General features: G+C 45.3%; 1 protein-coding gene across 1 annotated transcript in view; it reads left to right on the forward strand.

Moving 5' to 3' along the window:
• The window catches only part of LOC137424168 (extracellular calcium-sensing receptor-like), a 79,845-nt gene that overhangs the window by 313 nt on the left and 60,977 nt on the right, over window positions 1-18,555 (forward strand). Inside the window, exons 1-2 of the mRNA XM_068111632.2 lie at window positions 1-60; window positions 537-822. The exon at window positions 1-60 is cut by the window's left edge and continues 313 nt beyond it. Of these exons, the coding sequence (XP_067967733.1) occupies window positions 1-60; window positions 537-822 (346 nt within the window). The remainder of the gene's footprint in view (window positions 61-536; window positions 823-18,555) is intronic.

Below are 18,555 nucleotides of genomic sequence, written 5' to 3' on the forward strand. Positions count from 1 at the left end.
GGGCATTGAAGATGTTGTGCAGAACTTCACCGAACCTCCTAAATTCCCCAAGTGCATAAAGTAAGCTTCTCCGTGCTTCGGACATTACTTTCCCACGCCTTTCGCCTCCCACATCCATCTTTCTTGTCGCTCTCCTAAAGACATGCATTAAGGTTTAGGGGTGTGGGGGGGGGGGGCGAATGGGGATGACAATGGGGTGGGGCGGTGGGGGCCTATTGGGATCATGTCTGGGAAAGTTTTCTTTTCCCCATTCCTCAGGGATCGCCATTGCCCAGCTATTTGTATATTTTTATATTTTTCATTCTCGGATACATCATGTGTGCAGATACAATATGTATTTAATTACAATACAATACAGCACAACTCGAATTATATCTCCTGTGCTGCGTATTCACACTTACATCCCCACTGACCCTCACTGATTCTCACGTCCACTCTTGTATGTCTCCTCCATGCGGACATCTTTGATCCGGAGGCACCTCGACTTTATTTCATTTGTTAATTTAATCATGGTTTGTGTTTTATTTTATTTCCAGCTTTGATCCCAGGGCTTTGCGCTGGGCCCTGACGATGGTCTACACGATCGAGAAGATCAACCAGAACCCACATATTCTTCCGAACATAACTCTGGGATACATCATATACGACAGCTGCTACGTGGTGCCCAAAGCTCTCGAGGCGTCCCTGGCGTTCGTGCGCCGGAGGGCGTGGCCTAACGCCAAGGGTGACGATGTGTGCACGCCCCACGCAATCATTGGCTCCTCCGAGTCGACCATTTCCGTCACGGTCGCGCGCCTCTTTGGACTGTTCTACGTCCCGCAGGTAATTTCCGTGAATTATTTTTTGTACGAGTCAATCACAGCAATATAATTTAGTCATTATTGCAATTATTTAGATCGTTTCGTTCATTTTGATTGGAGAACGACGATCGATTTGGGATTCGAGTCGAACTTGATGAGTAATAAATGAGCCAATTTCACCGCCTTGCAAAGCTGCACCATCTGGTGCTTCCTCGTAACGTGACCTACTTTGCAAACGGTTTGCTTCGAACTGCACGGAGTTTGAAAACTTTTATTTCAATATAAAATAAGCCGCACAAAGTAAATTTGCTGCAAATTTTGCAAACTTTTACACCTCATGTTAATATGAGTTCCCTTACAAGGAACTTCAACGCAGGAGGCAATTAGGCCCTTCAAAGCCTGCACTATGGTTACCAACCTATGGTTGCTTGTCGTCCGTACTCTATACTTTTGAGTGTCAAGCAAGGAGGCCGCGCATGTCCATTTTTAAGGGCGTTGTTATGACCTGGCCTGGGTTTGAACCACTGACCTCCCAGGGTCAGATCGAACACTCTGAAGCATGACACCACCGGGTCTGGTCTTAGAAATAAATAAATCCCGACGTGTTTTTCACTTTCACTCAAAATTACTTTATATGAAGTTACATTTCTGAGTGTACAACTTTATAGCTCAATTTGAAACGTGTGAAATTTGGCACAATAACAAAACTATCATCTTCACTGTGGTTCAGCACTTTGTGTTGTGTATAAGCATCATTCTGTAAAGTTATGATTAACTGGTTATTAACTTTGTAAATATAAAAACCTCTTGCTGATCAGTTACTTTGGAGAATGGAAAGTCCATTTTGTAATACTGTTGCCAACTCTTCCAAAAATATTTATTGAAAAAGACACAAAGATGAAGACCAAAGAAAGAAACTTAAGTCTACAACTGGAATACCGTTTCGGAATCTTTGTTTGGTTGAAGGTTTTTGTTTGAATCTCCAAGGTCTTGATATGCAAACCACTCTTGGACATGCCATGAAAAGTTATTTCCAATACTTTCACGACTTGACTATTTGTTTTTCTTGCTACTATATTGTGAGTCATCTAACGCTTTTTTTCTCACACTGACAAATATTAGTACTACAGCAGCAATTAAAGTTCATACATTTTTTTTTTCATACAATGGGGGCTCATTTTAATAAACAAATAGATTCCTTGGACCACTTGTTATACCAACATTTCATTATACATTACTCACAATAAGTTAGGGTATTGGCAGGTTCTTCAGTGTGGTTGATTTTGTGTATTAATTATGTTGAAAAAAGTTGTTGGTCCTAATTCTATGGTTATTAATGAGTGTGAAAAACACAGCATTCTTGATTTCAATATTTATTGGTTACAACAAATCACGTCTTATGGGTGATACCCCCAAAACCACAAATTCAGGATTTCAGCAGCGTGTGTTCCCACCATTCGCAGCGACCACCGCTTGACACCGACTCCTCATACTCTTCACCAGCCTCATGATGTTGATCTGTGGAAGTGCGTTCCACTCCTCCACCAGCGCCACGCGGAGTTCAGCGAGATCACGTGGTGGCGCGGCACGTGCATCCAGGCGCTGCTTCAGTTTGTCCCAGACATGCTCGATTGGGTTCAGGTCGGGTGACAAGGCCGGCCACTCCATGTGAGGAACCCCGACTTCCTGAAGACGAACTGTGACGATTCTGGCTCGGTGAGGAGCGCGTTGTCATCCATGAAGATGAAATCTGGGGTACGTTGAGTGTACTGAGGGATGATGATGGGGTCTATGATGTCCTGCAGGTAAGAACGGCCAGTAACTGTCCCATCTACAAACACCTGTTCCGTTTTGCGCTGACTGGCGACGCCTGCCCAGACTGTTACGCCACCTCATCCAAAGCGGTGCCTCGGGACCATGTTGACCTCGGCGTACCATTCACCTCGCCGTCTCCAGTGACGTCGGCGGCCATCTTTTCTGTGCAGGGTGACCCGGGATTCATCAGTGAACAGGACGGACGACCACTGCTGCCTGGTCCAGGTGACGTGGTCTTGTGCCCACTGCAAATGGTTAACACGGTCACCTGCAACAGACGTCTAGCATTCAACCCAAAGCGGTGGAGTCAGTTGCGGATGGTTTGTCTGGACACCCTGGTACCCTTGGCCTCTCGCAAACGTGATTGAAGCTGCGGAGCGCTCACATATCGGTGCCGCAGAGCGTAGGTCCTCAGGTACTGGTCGTCGTTCCGATCGGTGACACGTGGAGCACCACTCCTGGGTCGATTCCGAACGCTGCCAGTGGCTGTATGCTTCGTAGCCAGCCTGCTGATGACACTCTGTAACACGCCAAATTCGACGGCGACATCAGACTGCCTACTGCCGACATGCAGGTGGGCTATGGCTAGGTGGCGCTCCTCGTCTGTTAAGCGACGTCGTGTTCGCAGTGTTGGTCGAATGGTGTACTGGGAAATATTCCTCAACAATATCTGCCTTTATACCCCCAGAAATGGACAAATGTATGCTGTTTTGACCATGATTGTGAATTTGAGTTTTTGAGTATTGACCCCCATAGGACAAACAAACAGTGTACAGTGAGCACATTTCATACAGAACACAAAACAAGGTGAGTCCATAACCCACATACAATGGTCTGCCTATCCCAAAAATCAGTGAAGTGAAACCACACACCCCTATAAAAAAAAAAATCAACACTCCCACAATATCCCTATCTTATTGTGAGTAGTGTATCTGTATCTGTATTAAATGTTGTTGCTTATGGTGGAGGTGGAGGGGCAATGATATGGAGTTATTGAGGGGAGGGAGGTGCAGGGTCATCACCTTCTGATGATGGTTAAGAACGATTCATAGGGTCATCAACAACTGAAGGCGATGATGCAATACAGGCCTCCACGACGTCTTTGGAGGTCGAGGGTTGAGGATCGTCTGGGTTGTCAAGTGCTGCTTGTGACTGGACCGGTTCATCCTTGAAGAAGGTGTCCAGTGAGAGTTGTGTTGCTCACTTCTTCTCCTGGTGAAGTTCCCAAGACCAACACATCGCATCATTGACGATCCTGGAAGCTTGAGAGCTGCATTGCCTATCGGGAACATTCTCATCCAAGATAGTTATAGTCTACACGACTTCAAACAACTTCAAACATCTACACGACTTCAAACGAGCTGGTGGAGAAAATAGTCGACCTGACCTCAAGATCCTTTGCCATCCTTTTGGTTGCCAAGGCACGGTAGGAAGTGCACCATTAGCAACTTCCTCCTCTTTCTCTTTTTCCTCATCCAACTGCTTTAGCTCTTCATTAGACGACGACTCCTGGTGCGACTGAAAGCAACAACTCCACATTGGCCTCCTCCACCATCTTGAAGCCAACCTCCTTGGAGAGGCTGATGATGTGACGTTTTGTCTTGTAAACGTCGTTGCCGACCTTGAACCCTGTGAAGTCATGCATTCATGTTGGCCAGAGTTTACTCCAAATACAGTTCAAGCGTGCTTGCTAAACTTCAGCCTAACTTTTGCTGATGATGTCAATGGCATTCTTTATGTAAAGGAATGCCAAAACTCCCTTATTGTGGGCTTGCCCTCCACATCTGTAGCCTTTATCAGTGCATTAAATGTCCGGCATAAATAATACGCTTTGAACATAGCAATCACTCTTTTATCCATGGGTTGGACAAAATAAGTGGTGTTTGTGGGAATATAGATGGCCCTGATATTCTCCAACAGATGAAGAATGGGATAGAGTGATGGGGGGGGGGGGGGGGGAGGATCTCCAAGCACGTTATCAAGGATGAGGATAACCCTGAAGTCGAGATTTTCTCGTGTGCAATGGTCCTTCAAAACATTGTGCAGGTGTACAATGAACCACTCGAGGAAAAACATCCCAGGTCATCCAACCCTTCATGTTAGAATGCCCGACAATGGGAAGATGAATCTTGGAGTAACACCTCAAGGCCCATGGAGTCCCGGAATGGTACACCATCACCGGCTTTAACTTAACATCTCCTTCGGTGTTCTCCCCAAGCACGACAGTGAAACTGTCCTTGAAAGGCTTAAATCCAGGCGCTGTCATCTCTTTTGAGATGGAAGTCTACTTGCCTTCTCTTCCTTCCTGGAAGGCAAATCGGACTGAAGACAAAGTCCGTGTTTTCCAAAAGGTCCACAACAAGAGTGTATCCACTCTCATGAGAGCTAGAAAACATCTGTCCAACCTCATTAATGAACTTAACTTTTCTCCCTCCTCTAAAACCTTGTCGCCCTGTTAAGTCTCTCTCTGTTGTGTGCTCCCCTTCCATCCTTTCCCTTTTTCCAAATGGCACCACAGCTGACTTCACCCATGAGAAGGCTGAATGCTTCAATTCTGTGTTTGCATCCAAATATTGTCTCCAACCCCTCACTTTTGGTACCCATCCTTCCTTGTTTATACAACTGCTGCTGGACACTGTCTTTTGCATCTGAGAAAGTGGGAAAGGTTATTTCAACCCTCAACTATGCTTCTGGACTGGATGGCATCAGCTCACGTGTCCTGAAAACTCTGCTAGTCATGCAATCTTCTCTCTGCCCTTTTCAACTTTTCATTTGCGCTAGGTCGTCTTCCACCTGCTTGGAAATACACCATCATTACTGCACTACATAAAAAGGTGCAAAAACTGATCCCCTCCACTGCAGACCTATCAGCTTACTTCCAATCATCAGCAATGTCATGGAATCCGTCAACACAGTCGATATGAAAACTTTCCTTTTCTCCAACAACCTAATCTCAGATCCTCAACTTGGTTTCAGACCAGGTCACTCCACCTTGGACATGGTGCTTCTACTCACCCAAGAATGGATGGAGGCCTTTAATGTCAGTCATGAGTTCAGGGCCGTATCTCTCGACATATCTTGTGCTTTTGATACAATCTGGCATCCTGCCTTGCTCTCCAAACTGTCTGCCTATGATATCCAAATCTAACTCCACACATGGATGTTGTGCCCCAAGGCAGTGTTCTTGGCCCAGTCCTATTCCTGATCTTCATGAATGATCTCTCTATCTCTCCAGATATCCTCTTTATCTATTTGCTGTGACATCCCTCATCCTTCAGACAGGCAAGCTGCAGTCTGTTCCCTCTCTGCAGAGCTTGAAAATAAATCATAAGCTGGACAAACACTTGGGATATGTCTTTCAATCCTGACACACCTCAAACTCTCACTATCACTCTCTGAAAGGACCATGTGGCAAACCCTCTTATGTACTTTCTTAACAATCCTCATGACGAGGTTCAGTCATTCAAACTCCTGGGTCTCACCATCAGCTATGATCTTTCTTGGGCAAACCACATTTCAATGTTGGCCTTCAAACCCAGCCGCTGACTGGGCATCCTCCATTGTACAAAGTCCTTCCTTGGCACACCTGAACTCCTATCAACTTCCACATCCTCTTCAATCTCATTCTTCCCTCCAGATCTTAAAGACAGCTGTTCACCACCATCTCAGATTTTCCCCAATCCAAAACCATTATCTTTTTACCCTCGTTAACCCCATCCAAATCCCTCCTCATTTTTCAGTTTTTCCTCCTTAGTGATTCCTTATCTATACATGCGTGTTTTACGTCCTGTTTTTGTTTGTTACATCCTAATCTGTTCAGTGTGCTAGCTCTTCCACGAGCCTGAGCCTCCACTATATATACAAAAAAAGAAGGCCTCAATGGTTTTGTTGATGATGAACACCTGCTCAGGGCTGTGCCCTCCTTCTTCGATGATCTTGGCCAATATTTCGGGGAAACTCTTCAGCAGCTTTGGTATCGGCAGCAGCAGCTTCACCCATAACTTCCACATTGGCCTGGTGAAGACCTATCAGCTTACAACTTCAAACATCCCCTCCACTGAGGATGGATGACTCTGTGGCGATGACTTTGACCGGCAAGAACATCAAAAGATATGCCATCGTTTGATACGATGGAGGTTTGAATGCTTTGAGAAGTGTTCAAACCATTAATGGCTGGCAATAAATGGCTTCACATCAACAGGGTCAGCATCCTTCTACAAGTTTCTCTGCCCTTCAAGGCAGAGAATCTTATGATGTTGGGCAAAAAAAAATCGAGTTTTTAGATAGGCTTGCTGGAGGTGAAATTGTGACACCTCTCGGCCGCCACTATGGGACCAATGAATCGACCGTGCAGTATATCCATAAAAGTGAGTCAAATATCCATGCAAGTGTGGTTTCCAGCGCCCCCAAAGCAAAAAGTGTCATTCCAGTCCCGTGATTCTCATATTGAAAGGATGAAGAAAGCCCTTAATGGTTGGATGGAGGACCAAACACAGACAAAAGTGCCTTTGAGTGGACCAGTGATACAGGAGAAATAATTGTGCATTTTCCAACGTTTCCACGAGGCACACGGGGCCGAAGACTGCAGTTCATGCACCATGGCTACCTACAAGAACCACGCCAGTTAGGGTTGGTTTGAGAACTTCAAAAGATTCGGCCTCCATTGTGTCAAATTAGTCGAGGAAGCAGCATCGGCAGCCCATGATGCTGTGGAAAACTACAGTGTATTCAGACCCCTTCACTTTTTTCACATTTTGTTATGTTGCAGCCTTATGCTGACATCGTTTAAATTCATTTTTCCCTCATCAATCTTCACTCAATACCCCATAATGACGAAGAGAAAACAGGATTTTAGAAAGTTTTGCAGATTTATTAAAAATAAAAAACTGAAATATCACATTGACATTAGTATTCAGACCCTTTGCTATGACACTTGAAATTTAGCTCAGGTGCCTCCCATTTCTCTTGATCAACTTTGAGATGTTTCTACACCTTGATTGGAGTCCACCTGTGGTAAATTCAATTGATTGGACATGATTTGGAAAGGCACACACCTGTCTATATATAAGGTCTCACAGCTGACAATGCATATCAGAGCAAAAACCAAGCCATGAGGTCAAAGGAACTGCCTGCAGAGCTCAGAGACAGGATTGTGTCGAGGAACAGATCTGGGGAAGACTACAAAAAAAATTTCTGCTGCATTGAAGGTTCCCAAGGGCACAGTGGCCTCCATAATTCTTAAATGGAAGAAGTTTGGAACAACCAAGACTCTTCCTAGAGCTGACCGCCCGGCCAAACTGAGCAATCGGGGGAGAAGGGCCTTGGTAAGAGGTGACCAAGAACCCGATGGTCACTTTGGCTGAGCTCCAGAGATCCTGTGTGGAGATGGGAGAAACTTCCAGAAGGACAACCATCACTGCAACACTCCACCGATCTGGGCTTTATGGCAGAGTGGCCAGACGGAAGCCTCTCCTCAGTGAAAGACATGAAAGCCTGCTTGGAGTTTGCAAAAAAGCACCTAAAGGACTCTCAGACTGTGAGAAACAAGATTCTGTTGTCTGATGAAACCAAGATTGAACTGTTTGGCCTCAATTCTAAGCGTCATGTCTCGAGGAAACCATGCACCGCTCTTCACCTGCCCAATACCATCCCAACAGTGAAGCATGTTGGTGGCAGCATCATGCTGTGGGAGTGTTTTTCAGCAGCAGGGACTGGGGGACTAGTCAGGGTTGAGGGAACAATGAACGGAGCAAAGTACAGAGATATAATATAATGTGATAAATCTGAAATAATCATCATTGGCCCAAAAACGCTCACCAAGTCCACCCATAACTTTGCCCTCAACATCGACGGTTTCCCAGTATCCACCTCCCCTCACATCCGGAATCTTGGCATCATCTTTGACCAAACCCTTTCCTTCGACAAATACACTAAACAGATCACAAAGACAGCCTTCTTTCACCTGAAAAACATCGCCCGTCTCCGTCCATCCCTCTCCTCCGTGGCTGCAGAAACCCTCATCCACGCCTTCATCACTTCCCGTCTGGACTACTGCAATAGCCTCCTTTATGGTTCACCCTCAACAATCACCAATAAACTCCAATACATTCAGAACTCCGCTGCCCGTCTACTCACCCATTCCCGGACCCGTGACCACATCACCCCCGTCCTTTACAAGCTTCACTGGGTCCCCATCTCCCAGAGAACCCAGTACAAAATCCTCCTCTTGACCTACAAAGCCCTCCATAACCTGGCCCCATCCTACCTGGCTGACCTCCTCTCCAGACACACTCCCACCCGCAACCTCCGCTCTGCTGGTACCAACCTCCTGACCCCCCCCCCCCATCCGGACCAAATTTAGATCCTGGGGGGACAGGGCCTTCTCCATCGCTGCTCCCACCCTCTGGAACTCGCTACCTCACACCATCAGAGACTCCTCCTCACTCACCACATTCAAAACATCACTCAAGACCCACCTGTTCAACACTGCATTCAACATTTAACCCACAGCATCTAACCCCTGACTATCTCCTCTCCTTCTCCCTCCTTTGTGCTTTGAATATTTCCCTATTGATTCTTCTTTTTTTTGCAATTGTTTTTATGTTTTGCTATGCATTATGTTTTGCACTCTGTCAAAGCGTCTTTGGGCTTCCTGAAAAGCGCTATATAAAATAAATGCATTATTATTATTATTATTATTATTATATCCTTAATGAAAACCTGAAACAGAGCGCTCAGGATCTCAGACTGGGCCGAAGGTTCACCTTCCAACAGGACAATGATCCGAAGCACACAGCCAAGACAACGCAGGAGTGGCTTAGGGACAACTCTGTGAAGGTCCTTGAGTGGCCAGGCCAGAGCCCTGACTTGAACCCAATCGAACATCTCTGGAGAGACCTGAAAATGGCTGTCCACCGAAAGTCCCCATCCAACCTCACAGAGCTTGAGAGGATCTGCAGAGAAGAATGGCAGAAAATCTCCAAATCCAGGTGTGCAAAGCTTGTCGCGTCATACCTCAGAAGACTCGAAGCTGTAATCACTGCCAAAGGTGCTTCAAGTAAGTACTGAGTTAATGGTCTGAATACTAATGTCAATGTGATATTTCAGTTTTTTCTTTGTAATAAATTTGCAAAACTTTCTAAAAATCCTGTTTTCTCTTTGTCATTATGGGGTATTGAGTGTAGATTGATGAGGGAAAAAAATGAATTTTAACGATTTCAGCATAAGGCTGCAACATAACAAAATGTGAAAAAGTGAAGGGGCCTGAATACTTTCTGAATGCACTGTACCCACCACAGCTCATTAAACGAATCGAGGCGAAGGGATTTATGCCAGGGCAGGTCTTTAACGCCGACAAGACAGTATTATTCTGGAAGAGGATGCCATCTCATGCCTTCTTGTCCAAGCAGGAAAGATCTGCCCTGGGGTTCAAGGTGGCTAAGGATCATCTTACCCTTCTACTATGTGGCGATGCAGCTGGCGACTCCATCGTAAAACCAATACTGCTCTTCCGATCGCAAATCCCGCTCCCTGCTCCCACTCTCCATTCCAACAGCATCATCATCATCCTGATCTAAGCCTTGTAGTTTATATTTATGGCAGAGTACATAATATGTTTTACCACCATTCACCCCACTGTTTTGTAAATCACCTCGCTGTTTTGGAATAAATTAAAAAGCTAAAAGTCTTTTGTTTTTGTTTATCTTTTACTGTACTGTATTTATTTTATTGACTTGTTTATTGTACATGTTTATTTCAATTGTGATGTTTATTTCTGGCTGCCAACCACCTTTCTCTATATTTTCTCAAAGCCCAAGAACCGAACTCCCCTTTTCCCATTGGCCCTTGGTTTTAACTATCGTGGCATTTTCCAGAAACATTAGCCTACACATTAGCATACACATGCACTTCAACCCCAAGGCTGAAGCACATGGTCATTCAAAACACATGCATCCTGACCCCGAAGGGCCAGAATGCATGGTCATACAATACCACCGTAGGTTTTAACAAGGGTGCTGACTTGGGATTCTCGGGTTCGGAGTTCAAATCCCAGTCGGTTGTTGAATTAACACCATGTGGGGTTGACTCAGCCTGCCATCCTTCCAAGATCGGTGAAATGAGTACCAGCTTACTGGGATGAATGAGCCATTCAAGTGTCCTGCGTAGGAGTGATTCCCTGACCAGGATTGTGCCCAATAGTAAAGAAACTGCTTCGGCAACCATTTGCATCTGATGAGGTAGGAGAGGACATCATCATCATCATGCTGGCCACCTTGGATTTTCAATATGGCCACTACTGAAAAGTTCAAATATCTCCGCTTCTAATCCACATAGCCGAGTGCTTTCGGTGGCTCTACATACATTTTGAGGGAGAAGGAATTCAGCGAGACTAACTCCAACCCGCTAAGTATAACGGAAAGAAAGATATTCGTTATAAAAGACCATTTTTGTCTGTAATCTTAAAACTGACTATCGCATACAAAGATGAAAATTTTCGGGTCATGATAAGCATTTTTAAATGTCATTCAAACATACTGCATGTAACATTTACTATGGACACACTGTGCTGTTCCCACATTTGGAATGGTCTCATTCATCACTATCATTCGGTCAAATAGTCTGGTCGAATGATTGCATGGTCTCAGTCGGCACTTAACACGGTTTTTATATAATTAGTCTTCATCATTTTCACACTGTTTGGTGCACATGCAGAGGTCAGTGCACTGCAAGTTCTTTGACCGGCAAGAACATCTTTGTGAGGAACAGCCTCCCTTGCACTGGCATCTTACCATTTCTCTAATACCCTTGGGTGCTCGAGGAATATCGGTGGTGGTCGGCTTCAGCTGGTCATCGTCGTCTTTGTGGTAGCCATTCTTCCATGGATCCAGGGAACTTACTGAGCAGTTCTTGCTTGTCCCCAAACTCGAGCCTGCACAAGATACCCTCAGGATATGTTTGAGGGTACCAAGTGTAGGTGGTAGCTTGTCACTCTCCACTATATTTTTGCAGAACAGGTGCCATCACAGCTCTGGAATGCTTCGGATTTTAATTCCTTTTGGGCTGTAGGCAGTATACACAAATCTTGCCAAGTTTGTCTGTAGCTCTTCCATCAATTCTCTGTCATCAGACAGCATCCTCAGAGCCTTGATGGTGTTATCTTCAGCAACTAAGAATATCTTGAACCACATAGCTTTTCCTACTCCTGCAAACCTCCCAGGTTGTCAGTCGCAGAGAAAGCAAGGAATGCAGGCAAAGCCTTCACCATATCTGGACCTCGGACCTCCCAGAACGGTTGGATTTTTAAAACACCCAGTTCCATGGAGATGTTCATTGGCAACAAATTATAGTTGGCTATGGCCAGGACCAGAACGTCTATGTCAGGTGAGAAAAACATTTGTGTTCATATCTTCAGTATTGTCTTGCTGCACACACTGCAAGTCATATCATCAATGTGTCAGCTTCCTCATGGTTGTTTTCATCAAAGAACAAGGGTAGCCACATTCTTGTTGCTCCTGGTTCGGGCCAGATGCTGAAGTGATGACCAGCTTGGAGGAACTTCTGTTATTATCGTCCATAGTGTTCTCTACTAAGTACTCTGTTAAATTTTCCTTCATCTTGTTATGTGATCGGCATCTGCTCAATATTATGTGCTTAATGCTCATCTCATCTCTGACTTGATATTGGACTGTGTCCTTCCCATGACATCTCTTCTGCCTGGTTGTTCTCTTTAAGGAATCCGGCTTGTATGTATCAAATACGAGAATGACCTCATCAAAGTTCTGCGTGAGGTCCATCAGTGTGTCATTGAAATACTCGCTGAGATCCTTCACTGTCACCATTGTTGCTGGTTTCTTAATTTTTGGACAAGCACCAACTGCAGCCCAGCCCGAACATGGAGCATTTGACAAAATCAAGGGTGCCATTCTGAGTCACGGCAATACATTTGCTGTTGACGATGATAACCAATCTGTACATCCAAGATCAGTGGGTGCAACAGATACTGAACATAGATTACACTGGACAGAAGCTGTTCAAATATTATGTCACTGAGCAGATCAATGTGAACGTGAGCATCTGGGCACCAGTGAAGACACAACTACAATATGTACAAGAGGCTAGATATTCGTCTGGCAACAAGAGGCTGACAGTAAATATTTGTGACAAGACCATTGACATGAAGAACACCAAAGATCTGTTTGACAGACTTATGGTCTTTCCCAGGTCAAGCCAAAATGTGTACCAGAAAGAAGCTATTTGCAACTACGAGTAAAGCCTGACGCTAAAGGTGCTCTTTACCCCATGTGGGACAGTGTTGCCATGCAGTGAAAAGTCCAAGCTCATCCATGTCCTTGAGAAGTTGGTATCAGAGGAAGCAACACAAAGTGATTCACTGCCAGATGAAGAAGTTATTAAAGTGGCAATCTCCATCACAGCAAGAGCGTTGCAATTGTAGAGGAAATGGTGCTTGTCCAAAAGCTGACCAAGAAACCAACAGCAATGGTGACGGTGATGGATGTCAGCAAGTGTTTCAATGACACACTGATGAACCTCATGCAGAACTTTGATGAGGTCATTCTCGTGTTTGATACATACAAGCCAGATTCCTTGAAGAGCACAACCAGGCAGAATAGACGCCAGGGTAAGGACCCAGTCTCATACCAAGTCAGAGATGAGACGAGCATCAAAGACATAATGATGAGCAGATTCCTATCCTATCCTACACATTGATGATATGTCTTGCAGTAACTGCAGCAAGATGAAACCCAGGAGATGTACAACTAATGTGTTCCTCATCTGACACAGACGTTATGGTCCTGGCCATAACCAACTATAATTTGTTGCTAATGAGCACTCCCATTTCCATGGAATTGGTGTTTTACAGACCCAACTGTTCTGGGAGGTCCTTGGTTCAGAAAAGGCGGAGGCTTTGCCTGCATTCCTAGCTTTCTCAGTCACTGACAACATTGGGAGGTTTGCAGGAGTAGGAAAAGATGCATGGTTCAAGATATTCCTCGGAGCTGAAGATGACATCATCGAGGCTCTGATGATGCAGTGTGATGACACATAATTGACTGAAGAGCTGCAGACAAACTTGGCAAGATTTGTGTGTGCTGCCTCCTGCCCAAAAGTAATTCAAATCCAAAGCATTCCAGAGCTGTGATGGCACCTGTTCTGCGAAAACATGGTGGAGAGTGACAAGCTACCACCTACACTTGGTACCGTCAGACGACACACCTTGAGGTTACATGTGCCGGCTCGAGTTTGGGGACAAGCAAGAACTACACTGTACGTTCCCCTGGATCCATTGCAGAATGGCTACGACAAGGACGACAATGACCAGCTGAAGTCGACCATCACTGATATTTCTGCAGCACCCAAGCTATTATAGAGAGGTGAGATGCCTGCACAAGGGAGGCTGTTCCTCACAAAGATGTTCTTGTCGTTCAAAGACCTTGCAGTGCACCGACCTCTGCATGTGCACCACTTGGTGTGAAAATGATGCAGACTCATTCTTTGAAAACCGTAAATTGGATGATAGTGACGACTGAGACCATTCCAAATGTGGCAACAGCACAGTGTGTCCATAGTAAATGTTACATGTAGTATATTTGAATGTCATTTTAAAATGCTAATCATAACCAGAAAATTTTCATATTTGTGTGCAATATTGTCAGTTTTATGATTACATAGAGAGAAAAAAAAGATATTTTATCCCGCATACGTTTCTTTTTGTTATACGTAGCTGTTTGTACTTGGTCTTGCTGGATTCCTTGTGCCTTTAAATGTATGTTTAGCCAAGGAAAGCAGTCAGCTATGTGGTTTAGAAGCAGAGATATTTGAATTTTTCAGTCGTGGCCATTTTGAAAATCCAAGGTGGCCAGCATGATGATGATATCCTCTCCTGCCTCATCAGATGCAAATGGTTGCCGAAGCAGTTTCTTTACTATTGGGCACAATCCTGGTCAGGGAATCACTCCTACGCAGGGCACTTGAATGGCTCAATCATCCCAGTAAGCTGGTACTCATTTCACCGATCTTGGAAGGATGGCAGGCTGAGTCAACTCCACATGGTGTTAATTCAACAACTGACTGGGATTTGAACTCCGAACCGGAGAATCCCAAGTCAGCACCCTAACCGTTAAACCAACACCAGGCTTATAAGATGGCCAGCATATAGAGATTTAAAAAAAAGTAAACATTGCGTTTCATATTCAGTGTATCCTAACATTTCCAAAAATGTATAGTATAGCAAATCTTCACAAAAAGAGAATGCAACTTTTTGATCTGTACATTATGAACTGGACTAATGATGTATCGCCCAGTAGCCAAACAAAATTAATGAAAGAAGTCAAAGCACTTCTCACTTTTTTTGAGGAAATGTGCAACCACTTTCTTGAAGGTGAAGATATTTTGGCAGTTCACACCAAATAATTTGCCAGTCATGAAATGGCAGGAACAGTGAGAAAAGTGTCGAAAGATATGAAAAAAGTAGTCCGAGATATTTGTGCGTGAACGGCTCACTGAGAAAATCAAATCAATGACTACAACAATAAGCAAAAACAATTGCCACTGTTCTCTTCCACATTGTATGCGCTCATGCTTTCGAAGTTAAGTAATTTTTCACAATTGTGTTTTTGTCGAAACTGTATCTATCTCTCGGTGTGTGTACCTATGGTGTGTCTTTAGTAAGATTATCGGTGTTAATTTTTTCATACCTGTATACAAAATCGTCGGTTAATTCGTGTCGCGTATTCTGAGGCCTAGTAGGCTACCGTGTCCGACCTTGAAGCTTTGTTTTTCTCTCAGCGGTCCGTCGATTGCGCTGCAATTACTTTCGTTTTCTGTTTTTTGTCCCAGCCTTTCACCCCATACTTCCTTGTTTAAAATCTCAACTAAAATAAAACCCCCCAAAAAACATTTCCTTCTCTGTTCTTATTTGTTTATTCGTTGTTGTTATTTGTTCATTCGTTCTTCGATCACGTTGTTCGTGATCACGTGATCACGTTGTTAAAAATGTTTAAACTTTCCCCTGAAGAACTGTATTCTGTCGTATATTATAACACCTTTTTCTTCTTCTTCTATAAAAGGATGCTTTCGACTTGCTCACCAAATCTATTCATTCCAAAAAAAAATTCCATCTCTTACAGTTCCTTTTTTCTACATTCCCGAAACTCTCCTGCACTCCACCCCTCCTTCAGCGTCCTCAAACGTATTTTTGACTCTAAGGTCTCAAGAAACTAATTTTGCAATAAATGTTCGTTTCCCATTAATCGTACACTTTTCAAAATCCAATCTCACCCCTCCCCTCCAAATCTTCCCCATCACCTCTTCCCTCCAAAACTTCCCCATCACCCCTCCCCTCCAAAACACTCCCCATCACCCCTCCCCTTCAAAACTTCCCCCTTGCCCCTCCCCTCCAAATCTTCCCCATCACCCATCTCTTTCAAATATTTCCCCTTCCCTCCAAATCTTCCCCATCACCCATCCCTTTCAAATCTTCCCCCTTGCCCCTCCCCTCCAAATCTTCCCCATCACCCCTTCCCTCCAGAACTTCCCCATCACCCCTCCCCTCCAAAAACTCCCCATCACCCCTCCCCTCAAAATCTACCCCCTTGCCCCTCCCCTCCAAATCTTCCCCATCACCCATCTCTTCAAATCTTCCCCCTTGCCCCTCCCCTCCAAATATTCCCCATCACCCATTCCTTTCAAATCTCCCCCCTTGCCCCTTTCCTCCTAAACTCCCCCCACACCCTCCTCTCCGAGACTCTCCCTCGCTCCTCCCCTCCGAGACTCCCCTCTCACCCCTCCTCCTCAAAGCGTCCTCCCGCTTGTTCCCCCTTCCAACTTTCACCTTCATCTCCCCCAACCTTCTGCTTCGCTCTTCCCCCTCCTCAAATAACACCTCACTGTGCCTCACCCAATCACCATCAAACCTTTTGTCCGCCCCATTCTTCCCTTTCTCCAAGCTATTCTGAAATCTCTGACACACCTTCAACAGCTCTCCCTACCTCTTCCTCCTCTTCCACATCTTACCCTACCCCTCCCACCCCCTGTTCTGTATCCGATGCTCCCCCTTCCTCTTCATTCACGGTATGGACCTCAAACATCCAGGGCCTTCACTCAAACTTGACTGATCTCTCCATACACGTTGCTTCTGACAAAACAGACGTGATCTGCTTAACAGAAACTTTCCGCCTTCATGATGTCTCTGATTCCTTGGTATCTCTCCCAGGTTACTCCCTCCTCCGGTATGATAGACCTGAGCCTCGTCCTGGAGGTGGGGTTGCTATCTTTATGAAAACAACTCTCTTCGTCACTCGCCCTGCACTGCCCTCTCTCGACCTCATCCCCAGGAATACCTTTGGCTACGGCTTCCCCTTCGCTCCCACCTTTTGTTCATATGTGTGTTGTACCGTCCACCAAACAGTGATGACTCCATGTACATCTCGCTGTCTGATAATATGGACCAACTTCAATCTACCCATCCCAACTCTCTCTTCCTCATATGTGGTGATTTAAATTGTCACCATGCCAGTTGGCTGGGTGTGGGTACCTCTCTCACCAGCCATGGCTCTTCAACAAAGGACTTCTGCGACTCACTGGGACTGACACAATCTGTCAATTTCCCGACCCGGATCTCAGTCAACGGAGCATCTTCTCTTCTGGACTTGGTTATGACTAACTTCCCTGAAAATGTCTGCTGCTCTCCTTCTGCTCCAATTGGCTCATCTGATCATGTGCTTGTTAAAGTGGACATCTCTCTGACCATTCTCAGAGAGCCTCCTCAGCGTCGACGAGTCTGGCATTTCACTCAGGCCAACTGGCACGGTCTTCAAGCAGCCATCATTCATCTGGACTGGTCTCCCATCTCTACTGCCTCTGACATCAACTCATCCTGGGAATTCTTCCAAAGTAAATTGCTCTCTCTCATGCACAGATTTATCCCATCTCGTCTTCAGTTGTCATACCCTTCCTCCCGTCGATGGTACACGGAATCTTGTGGTGAGGCTATTGCCCAGAAACAACTTGCTTTCGTCTCCTGGAAAGCAAATCCAACGGAAGGAAATCTCATTTCCTTTCACAAAGACCGAAACAAGTGTGTGTCCACCCTCAGGAGAGCTAGGAGACTATCTCTCCATTCTCAAGAACGAACTCTTTTATCTGTCTCCCTCTTCCAAATCCTGGTGGCGTCTGGTCAAATCTGTTTCTGGTGTTTGTTCCCCCTCCATCCCCTCCCTCACCTCAAATGGCTACACGGCTGACTCCGCACGTGAAAAAGCTGAATGCCTCAATTCTGTGTTTGCCTCTAAATCTTGTGTCCCAAACCCAATTCCTCTCTGTACCCACCGTACCCAGTCATACCCAGCTGCTCCAGGACTCTGTGTCCTTTCCTCCTGACAAGGTGGAAAAGTTTCTGTCAACCCTCGACTCTGATTCTGCAACTGGACCTGACGGCATCAGCCCACGGGTCCTAACATCCTGTTCTTCCGCTGTTTCACTCCCTCTCTCTGTTCTCTTCACCCTCTCTTTTGCTCAAGGTCATCTGCCATCTGTTTGGAAATCAGCCAACATCACCGCTTTGCACAAAAAAGGTGCAAAAACAGATCCTAGCAACTACAGACCAATCAGCCTTCTCCCAATTATCAGCAAAGTCATGGAATCCATCATTGCTTCAGATATGAAATCTTTCCTCTTCTCCAATGGCTTGATCTCTGATCATCAATTTGGTTTCAGACCTGGTCACTCTACTCTGGACATGCTGCTTCTGCTTTCTCAACAATGGATGGAGGTCCTCAATGCCAAACAGGAAATTAGAGCTGTCTCCCTTGACATATCACGTGCCTTCGATACGGTCTGGCACCCCGCTCTGCTCACCAAACTCTCCTCCTTTGGTATCCATGGAAATCTCCACGTGTGGCTGGCGGACTTCCTCTCTAGT

The sequence above is a fragment of the Myxine glutinosa genome, chromosome 3, assembly GCF_964187855.1.
Source record: "Myxine glutinosa chromosome 3, kmMyxGlut1.1, whole genome shotgun sequence".
NCBI lineage: Eukaryota > Metazoa > Chordata > Myxini > Myxiniformes > Myxinidae > Myxine > Myxine glutinosa.